Source organism: Gavia stellata, chromosome 24 (assembly GCF_030936135.1).
Source record: "Gavia stellata isolate bGavSte3 chromosome 24, bGavSte3.hap2, whole genome shotgun sequence".
Classification (NCBI taxonomy): Eukaryota; Metazoa; Chordata; class Aves; order Gaviiformes; family Gaviidae; genus Gavia; species Gavia stellata.
In genome coordinates, this window is record NC_082617.1 from 8517027 (window position 1) to 8527578 (window position 10552).

The 10552-nt window shown below is 41.9% G+C and overlaps 1 protein-coding gene across 1 annotated transcript in view; it reads right to left on the reverse strand.

Moving 5' to 3' along the window:
* Positions 1–7243, reverse strand: part of SETX (senataxin) — a 28851-nt gene extending 21608 nt beyond the window's left edge. The window contains exons 1-7 of the mRNA XM_059828690.1: positions 7064–7243; positions 5834–6044; positions 5528–5637; positions 3348–3567; positions 2923–3042; positions 1736–1907; positions 104–194 (exon numbers count right to left, since the gene is read on the reverse strand). Coding sequence (XP_059684673.1) covers positions 104–194; positions 1736–1907; positions 2923–3042; positions 3348–3567; positions 5528–5637; positions 5834–6044; positions 7064–7243 — 1104 coding nt within the window. The remainder of the gene's footprint in view (positions 1–103; positions 195–1735; positions 1908–2922; positions 3043–3347; positions 3568–5527; positions 5638–5833; positions 6045–7063) is intronic.
* Between the last annotated feature and the right edge of the window lie 3309 nt (positions 7244–10552).

Here is a 10552-nt window from a genome sequence, read left to right on the forward strand (position 1 = left end):
GAAACAGAGTATCTTCCCCTCCATATTTACAGATGGTTTAAACTGACAGTGTCATTCAGTGATCAGAGTTTGAACAACAGGGAAATAAATTTTTTTCCAATACCTTTTGAGGCTTTTCTGTGTTGTAATTATACACAATCTGACTGCAAGTAACCATGTCATCATTGTAGTCTGACTCTGGTTCAGATTTTGTCCTAGAAAGAAATACAAATCATTATAGACTCAACTGAAACTATAAGAAAGCCAACTGGCCAAGACTCAGATTTCACTTTTCAGATATTGACCATGTGACTATTAGAAGTTGTCAGTGATAAAACATACCTATGAAGAGATAACATATTTAAAATTACAGAGCTTGTTCTATCCTGCTTGTAAGAGGCAAGGGAAGCAACCACCTCAGGAAAAAGCTTCCTCCTGAGCCATGGATTTGACTACCTAGAACAAACACCCAGAAGAATTCCATTTTCTTTGAATTTTCTAGGCATAAAAACAGTTCAGTCATGGCTACACACTCATAAACTTTGCATACAACTATTTGAACACAACACTCAAATAAGCTTGTTTAACTGAGGAAAATCCCCTTTAATATGCCTTCCTCAGCTATCTGTAACATTCCATATATATGTATTTGTAGCTATCTATAACATGACGACTAGGTGGGTATAAAATACTGAACATTTAAGACATTGTCACTCAAAGTTGATTAAAAATATATCACAGAAAACAGTAAACAACTGGTATGGTTATCCAGGTACTATTTTCCACCAACTTTAAGTTAAACACAGTTTCAGTTTTCAAAAACAGGAGATGCTCCTAAAGTCTTGGGACCTGAATTGTTATGAAAATCCTTAAAAGGGACAGCATGCCAAAAGACAGAGTTCAGGTTTACATAACAAAATTCTGTTCCCATAGAAGCTATTTCTAGACTTCCTAGCAGTGTACTAACCAACTACTTCTGCACTGAACAAGCACGGTGCCTAATTGACTTTCTGTTCAATACTGACAATATTGTCACTCGGAAGTGATTCAAAACCTCCATTTTATCTTAGGATGGAAGTATATGAGGACAAAAACATTTCAGAAGAGTATCTGATGCCTGTTATCTGTTTTAAAGCACTTCCTTTCAGCACTTCACTATGTTATCCAAGCTATTAAAGGCCAGTTCCATGATTCTCACCTTATTACCTTCCCTGAAAGGAATGCATCCAGAAAAGGAATAAAACTTTTAAGACCATACTGTACCATTAAATAAATCTAATCTTGACGAATATTTAAGACTTAACACAAGCTGAAAGTAAACACAAATCAGTTGTCATCTGGAACTACAATAAAATCTAAAACTATGTTATCCACTGAAAATTCTGGAATTCACATAATTTTACCAAGAGTCTCAGACACAGGAATCTTCATTAAACTTAAGTGCAAGTTGGTTATAGCACTAAATAAGCACTAAACAGTTAGCAGCCTTCCTGATTCAGGAAAACAAATCTGGAAAAGTGTAACAGACATCACAGCAGTCAAAAAGAAGCAAGCATATATTTTTTGAAAGAACCTCACAATTTTAGGGGACCTACTTCATCTTTTCATTGCTTGAAGTTGGCAGCATCCGATCTTTTTATTTGCCATCTCCCTCCCCCAACACAAATGAAGGCAGCACTGACAAAACCAAGACCAAGCTACTACACTACCTGGTATTAAAATCATAAAGCTCTTCTAGTCTCTTAATAGAACTGACCTCTTAAAGCTACTGCGTATATTTTGTATTTCATTGTTGTAGCTCACACTGTTGATAATGGTTTGAAAGGCTTGGACAGGATCAATAAGCTGACCCCATACTTTAGATCCGAGCTGATCCAAAATAACCATGAAACAATGCAGCGCTGGCCAGAAGGGGTCAGTAGACTCATCTGAAACAGTAACATTGGGGAGAGTTGAAATGCAAGAGTCCTGCACATTCTTAGACTAAGCTGAAGTTGAAAGCAGTTGGTTTTCATTGATTTTTCTTAACTACTAATATAAACATACATATTCTAGTAAGTTGCAACTATACTTTTTACCCGGAAAAGGAACAAGGATGAGAAAAGTCAACCTCACTTATCTGTACAGACCCCTCTCCTTACACAGTCTTAAATCAACAGGAACCTGGATAACTAACATTTCCCATCTCTATGAAACTGATTCTTCCCCACTGATTTTTGCAGCGCTGTTCTAAGAAGCAGGTACAACTTACACAGCTATGACAATTTATACTTCATAGTTAAGCTAGAAACAATTGGTTTTCCTTCAAGTGTATTCTTCCCTCTTCATATAAGATAATATCATATCCTCAATAAACACACTAAGTTTACAAAGATCTAGTCATTTAAGAGGCAGCCCTGGTCCTGAGCTCATGTGCCATTCCCGGGCTATGCCACGGCGTGTGGGCTACAAAGATGGCCCAAGGGCTACTAGTCTAAAGTCTAAATTCCCAGCTGCAAAAGGGGTTCCCTAAAACAGGTGGACAAAGAGTCAATTTTTAAGCAAGTTGCAGCAATTCAGAAGAAGGCGATTTTTTATTTTAGGACTCAAAATTCAACCTTCATGTCATAGTGAAATGTGCATTCCCATACAATCTGTACCTTAAATGAAAATGATATCTCAGAAATCATAGATTTGTCCTCTCAAAACCTCTAAGCCAGCTTTATACAAAGCACTGCCATCCTTTCTCTACTTAAGAGTTTGTTCGAATGTCGTTTTTCAGTATTTGTCAGTATTGCCCAAATATTGTGCAATATTGGCCGTCTTCCAGAACATAAATAAGCCTCAGGTAAAAATCGCCTCAGCATTACACTACTAAGAATTTACTCAATTGAATCAAGGAAGCTTGATAAAGGTGAAAAATAGGCTATGAACTGTCTTAATCTCAGTATCAAAATTAGTTACCAGCTGCTTCTTTCTCCATGGTGTGAAGTATAGACTGCATGAAATCATTTTGTTTGTCTGGGCCCAGTAACAAGGAGTCCATAGCTTGTTCTTCCAGCACTGTTAGCAACATACAAATCCCTACAAAAAAAAACAAAAAGGCAACCTCTCCATGTATTTGCAAAAATTTCTTCTAATTTTCACAAAATCAACAACCATTTTCCACATGCCATTACCACTGTAACACTTGACCAAAGAGAGCAACGGCAACGTGAAACTAATTAAACACTACCTCACTACTGCAGTTGTGCAACGTTCACTTTTCCCATTTGGCATGCCCCAAAATAAACAGTGCCTATGAAACAGTAATGCTCCAACTTGAAAGAAGTGCTTACAAGATGAGAGAGGCTACACGTACAAATTCATTTGTGATCATAAATACTCACCTAGCCAATAGTTCTTGTGGTTAGCAGTATCATATAAATGAGATGGCAGAAGGATGAGTTTACCCTTTTCAATCATTGAAGAGCTGTAAATATCTGGACTCTCAAAAAGCCCCAACTCAATAACTTTGAACAAGCAAGTCAGCACCTCCTGCAAGTCATAGTAATCATCCCTGTCAACCTTCCCTAAATTCCTTGCTGTTAGGATGGCCCATCGACGAATCTAAGGATTGAAACAGAAGAGTTATATATTAATAAAAAGAACAAATAAAATCACAATGCTGCAAGATTAGGAATCATTGCTACTACAAACGGGACGAAAGTATATTTTTACTAAAGTAAGGTCTCATAATTGCAAATAAGAGTTAGTCTTTTTCCAAAATAACTTTAGAAACAGGCTTATGGTATCTACGAGACGATGTTGGTAACAAAGTAGTTAAAATTCAGGGTAATATATACAAATAAAATTCCTCGGTATTCATGTGACAAAGGGGTAGCATCCGGTTTTGTATTTGCTTTATATTGTTTAAACATCACTGCCCAACATTTTCTAATTAGAGAACTGTATACTCTAACAACAGATATTAAGTTGTGCTGTCAGCACAGGACACTTGTCATTTCTTGCCTTGGTGGAATCATTCTCTGACCTACCGAGAAAACTTCAAACTTGCAGCAAGTGTGAAGTACAATACTATTACATCTTTTACTGCTTCCTAGTACAACTTGAAATTTTGTACTCCACATTGGTGTTTAAGTAAACCAGTCTTGGAAATGGTACAGCCACAACCTGCCCACCAACCACAGCAAATGTAACTTGACTCTCCAAAGCTGCATCAAATGAGGTGCAAAACGATGGTACGAACTCACCCTCTCCTGATATAAACAAACAGCCCACGTCAGTAACAATTCAACGCTCCTTCAAGAGTTACACATCCAAATTCAAATAAACACACCACACAGAGGCTTTTCTAAGATCGTGCAAAGAAAGCGCTCAATCTCCCTTCAGTATTAACATGGTGCACAAAACCAGGATTCACTGTTCCAACAGGCCCTCCCAATTGTAGCAGGGTGTACGTTCCCAAATTCTCTGTATAATCACTATTTTTCAGTATTCTTCCCTATTATTGATACCAGTTTCACTTCCAGGATGTGTCTATGTAGTTTGAAGGAACAGCCTTCTTGCTGGATAATACATCATCTTCAAAACAATGCAGAAAAGTAGGCACTCAAGACACATCTGTACTGCTTTGAGAACCTCAGGTCTTTTTCGTAATCTTTCTGACCCTTTTGACCAGCAAAAAAAAAATAGAAGTGCTAGTAACCACCACAACTGCAAAGCCTCTCAACCCTTTCAACCTGGACACTTCCAGTATTCCAAAATTTCTCTTTTTGTTACTTTCTTAAGAGATTGGATTCAAAAAGAGAGCAGTCTCTGCTACGTACACTAGCATGAATGATATTAAGATGAGCTGACACTTCTAAATACCACAAAGAACAAAACTCTCCTGTTTACACTTTCAAATGAACTTTTGATCTCTGACTGTTCGATATTAAAATATCCCATACAGATTCAGACGGAGGACAACAACAACAAAAAAAAACCTGCAGTTTTTAGTTGTCCCACCACAAAACACACAAATCCATTAAAACACAACATTGCCTCCTTGTAATGACAAAATTCAGTGACAATTAAAAGGCATTTCAGAGGAAGTACACTGCTGAGCATCTCTTCTTGCAAGTAACTACAGTATTCTCACTTTTTCAATTTTTAAGGTTCTGAATATTACTAAAATATGAACGCTTCTAGGGATGGAGAAAGAACAGGGAAGGAGGAGGGGAGTAATGCACTGAATTACAAACCCTGGCCCACTTGAAAAGAATTCCATTTGGGAGTATAGGGTGTAAATTTACAGTTTGGTTGAACCTCTGTAACTTCCGCTGACTAAATGCAAACAGCAAAGTGATTCTAGACGTTATTGCAAAAGAAGAGTCTTCTCTCCTTCAGCAAGAGTAATTGTATTCCTACTGAAATCTCATTTATATATACTGTTAAAGAAAAACACAGAAAATCAAAGACTTAAAATTCTGAACGCTACTATTTTCATATTCTTGTCATTAAAAAGAAGAATCTGTTCTGATGCTATTTAAAACTAAGTTTTAGTGGACCAGAAAAAGTAACTTACCACTTCATTCGGGTGTACCAAAAAGAGATAAATTCCTGGATATTTCTCAAAGACCTGAAAGGAGCTCTGACTTTGTTCCATTCTACAGAGCACTTCTACACAGAGCTCACCTAAAAGGACAAACACAGTTACACTAAGGACTAATTTATATGCTCACAAAACAAACAAAGAAACCTATTGAATGTCAAAATAAATATAATACCTATACACACACAGGTACTTTGGTTTAACTACTATTTGTTATTTGCAGCTCCTTCAGTAGAAACAATACCATGCCCTTCCAACTGCATACGATAAGATACATACTGACTTTCTCGTGCAGCAGCAGATACGGATATTTCAGTATTTCTAGAAGGGGCACTCGCAGGTTATTCTCAAAATCCGGGCCAACATAGCCAGACAGCTGTGTCTCTCCATTCTCATCCACTATAAACAATTCATCATCTTCTCCAGCTTCTTCTTGCATGGATTTCTCAATGTGAGCAACAAGACGGGAGGTTTCCAACTCCCACAAGACCTATTCAGTGGGGAAAAACAACTAATCAAAGTCCATTTGTGAATAAAGTCATTAAGGACACTTATTATCACATGCAGAAACCTTAACTAGACTTTCAAAACCTACAATCTCATTTTGAAAAGTTTCTTTCCAAGCATGGTGTGAAACAAAGTTTTGACAGGGCATTCAGATTGTGCAAATCACAAAACTCTCACTTCAGAGTTAAGATTAATTATAAAGTAATTTTTAAAAGAGTGGCATTCAAACTGGAAGCATTTTTATAATTCTGTTAAATATTCCTGAACAGTTTCAATAATTACTTCAGGCCATAGGTTAATCACAAAACTTTGTTCCACTGGCCAATACAAAGCAGCGCACGATACAGAAAACAATCATATTTAGGAAAATCAGAGAAATGGTATTTACAAATATTAATTTTATATACATACACACATAATGGAAAAGAAGCTTTCCAAAATATAAAATTGTATACTAATGAGGGAGAATTATAAAAGGCTTATAACAAAAGTTTTTAAACTTTTTTGATTGTTTTTAATCATACTTGCAAGATCAGATCTCTGAAATTCAACCATAGTAGAGAACTACAAATGAGAAATGAAATCAAAACTAAAAGAGGAACAAAAACGAAAGCTGAACAGAAGCCAGAGAAAGGAAGAAAACACATTAAAGAAATAGAGCTGTTAGTTTGTTTGGCAGGTCTTCTTCTCTTCAGACATCAAATCATCACAGCATGAATAAAGTTCAAGCTATAATGTGCAGTCAGCAGCTTCCCACTACTGTTTAGTTCTCACTAATTTGAGTATATGCAAAACAAGAGGGTCTTGTTTTACCATCGGCTCTTTGCAACTCAACATAAAAAAAGCAGACAGTTAAAACGCAACAATAAACCAATAAAACACAACCCCTGCACAAAGCTCGCTCCTACACTGAGTGTGGACCACAGAAGCCTCTTCTGAAGTTTTTCTTCAGTTCTGACTCCGCCCGCCCGCTAACGGGCAGGAGCCAAATCTCTTAATTACCTCATGCAACTTTGGCAATTTTTCCCTTGCTTTGTGGTATTCAACCACACACTCCAGGCAGTAACAGAGATCATCATTGGATCCTTCAAGATCTTCCGGGGACAGCCGTTTAGAAGCATAGCTCTTCAGGAACTCAGTGGTGTCAGAACCACTAGGTGTACACCATCGACATGTGCTCATTCTTTGGATGGAAAGAAGAAGGAATTAACAATAGTCCAAAGACTGAAAGCAGCAAAATATTTCCTTTCAGCCACAATAGTACCTAATTTTCAAGTGTGATGAGTTTCAGGATTTATGTAACTCATTAGCAGCGTACATGCATGTGGTGTTCTTGTATCATACAGGCGCATGCAATTAAACAAAGAAATACAGATTAAAGCATTAAATGAACATTACAGAAAAATGCTTGCCGAATGACAAACATTAAAAGTAAAGCACCAAAAAGAAGTCAAATTGCATAATTTCCAAACTACAAAACAACACATGAAAATGCACTTTACATGCAAAAAAAGCCCCTCGTCCACATTTAACGTACACTTTCCAGAACTACAATGCTAAAGTTCATTGTATTGTTTTACTGGTGTCTGTGGAATCTAGGTCTAATGAGTACAAAATTTAATTAGCTTTTTTTTCTTAATCTCCTGCTAAAATGTATAGGTCAACAAGTCCCTGTTGTCAAAAGCAAAGGATATTTATGCAGAACTTTCCTGTCTTCATTATTATTATAGTTAGAAAGCATCATAGAATTCTCACCACAGATTGCTTCCTCTAAAAACAGAAGTTCTTCACTAAGCAGCAATAGTCATCTCAGATCCCACTAGTCTGAAAAACTCAACAGAATACTGGACAAGCATGAACTCTTGAACTAACTACGTAAAAGGAGCGATGGTAATTGCTTATCGTTCAGCATAAGAAGGAATGCAAAAGGGGGAATCTAGATAAAGGAAAGCCATCTCTTTCCTGATACATACATACATACTGGGGGAGAAAAGCCAACTGCGGTATTTACCTTTGGAAAAGGAAGCTTTTGCTGTGCCGGTGTGCCAGGTCACATGGTGGACGAGAGAAGAGGGCTGCCCTGCAGCGAGGGAAGGGGGCTGGCACCTTCGGCGTGCACCTCCTCCAGCGCGGCACAGCGAAGCAGGAGCGTCAATAAGCCATCCCCCGGCAAGCGAGTCTTGACGGTGTTTCAAAGACCTAGAGCAAAACAGCAATCATCAGAAACCGGTCCAGCTCACAGGCTACAGACTAAGAATTGTTTTGGTATTCAGATTAACGTACTTTCTATTAAGCACACATTTACTGAAGCGGTCAGTCTGATTTGCAACTGAATCCCCTCCTATCATTCAAATGCGGGCACTACAATGTTTATCTCACCTTTTTTCTAAAAAAGGTGTGAAAATTTATCTACGCACATTAAGCAAGGGCATTGCTTAGGGAATTGCTTAAACAAGCGTACAGGGACACGGAAGCCTCAGCTGCGAACAGAACCCTTCACCTGCACGGCTCTGCTACCGATACGCTTTAACGGCTGCCCACTGAGGAGTGTCGACACCCGCTCACAGAACCGCCCAAGCCGAGACCGAGGGCGAAAGCGGTTTCCGTGGCCCGGTTCAAGCCGCGCCCCGCTACTCGTCCCCCCCCCGAACCACCCGGGCGCTCCCCAACAGCTCCTCCCCGAGAGCCCCGGGCGCACCCCGCGCGGCTGCTGGAAACGCCGCCTCGCCAGCGGCCCCGCACGGTCCCACCGCCCGGGGGGGGCCCGAGCCGGGGAACGCGCCGCCCCCTTCCCGCCAAACAGGCCCGGCCCAACCCGGCCCAGTGGGGCAGCGCCTCCCCTGAGGCGGCGTGAGGGAGCGGGACCGAGACAAAGGGAAACCCGCGAGGAACGCGGCCCCCTCCGCGGAGGCGGCAGGAAGCGCCGGCGCGGTCACGGGGCGCGGTCACGGGAAGCGGCCCCGTCGCGCCCTCTCACCTCAGCCCGCTGCCGCTCTCCGCCGCGGAGCCTCCCGGCCCACCCGCCGGCCCCCGCGCCCTCCGCGCTTCCGGGCCGCCGGCGGAAGTGGGCTCCGGCCTCCCCGCCGCGGGCGGGGCCGCCCTCTTCGTGCGGCCAAGCCCCGCCCCCTCGGGGAGAGCGGCGGTGCCTTAAAGGGGCAGTAAGGAGGGGGGAGTAGGGGCAGACTGCGCGGGGAAACTGAGGCACGCGGGGGTGTGGGAGAAAGGGAGTTGCGCAGTAGCATAACGTAAGCGGTGTCGGAGGCCGGGGGAGCACAGCCAAGGGAACTGCCTCACGGCCAGACTTACATAAGTCCTAAAATATGAAAACCCCACCCCAAATCCACAACCAAGCCAAGCGCGGGGTGTTCCCCAGCAGCCTGAAGCAATAACCCCGGGGGGGGGCAGCTTCCTCACTGCCTCCCATGCACTGGAAACCGCTCCTGCATACAGCTCAGCCCCACGCCTCTTCCCGCACACCCCACAGGTTCCATCACGGCCGGGCCTGGCCCCCGCCCGCGGCTCTCGGAGGTGAAGCCACTGCGCTCAAGGTGTCCCAACCCCATCATCTACTGACCCGCCCGGTCACAGGGGGGATGCTGTCCCCCAGCCTGGGGGGCTCTGCGGAACCCACCAGGGAATAGTTGCCTTTCTTCAGTCCCCCCACCTCGCTTCTTCAGGACTGTAGGGTAGGGCAGAGAGGCAAGTCAGGGTTTCATCTTCAGCTGCTGCCACCGTAACACTCCTCAACTTTGAAGTGCTTCTTGTAACCCGGCTGTCTCAGTCTTTGATAATGCCACACAGCCGAGAATTTTTTTTCTGCAACACCATTCAGGCCATTAACGCACCAAGAAAATGCTTGAAGCGACACCTCCGCTTGAATCACCAAAGTTTTTAGGGGAGGCGCAGTGCTTTTTAGACTTGAAGGATCTGTCATGCTCTTATTTATAATGCAGCCTGATACACAAAGCTTTGTCGATGTTATTTCCCTCATCATTCTGTGGAGCCTGTTTGGCTTTTTTTTTTTTTTAAACCTCTGCATGGAGTTTGCTCTGTTTTCAGTAATATTCAAATACCCACATGAAACAACTGCCTCCCCCGCCTGCGCTCCCATGCGTCGTTACAAGATGACGGCAAAGGGAAAAGCTGCTTTCTTACGGCCTCGTAAGTGCCACCATTCAGGGACTGGGAAATGATCAACAATTACTCTCCTCCTCCAAACCACCATTTGTCCACGTGCAAACAGATTACAAACACCAAATTACCAAAGGAGATGCAGGTAAGGAATCGTTTCCCTACTCCCTTCCCAGGGCTGGGGGAAGATGGACGGTGTCTCCCTTTTTTCCTGTGCGGCAAAGGTCAGGTTTATAGTTCCAGCCCTGGCTCACTCCCTTGTTAAAAGCAATTTCTCTGCAAAATAACGTTAAAAGCAATTTCTCTGCAAAATAACGTATCAGCAAAAGTCCTCCTTTAGAAGTTTCCCTTTAAAGCAAA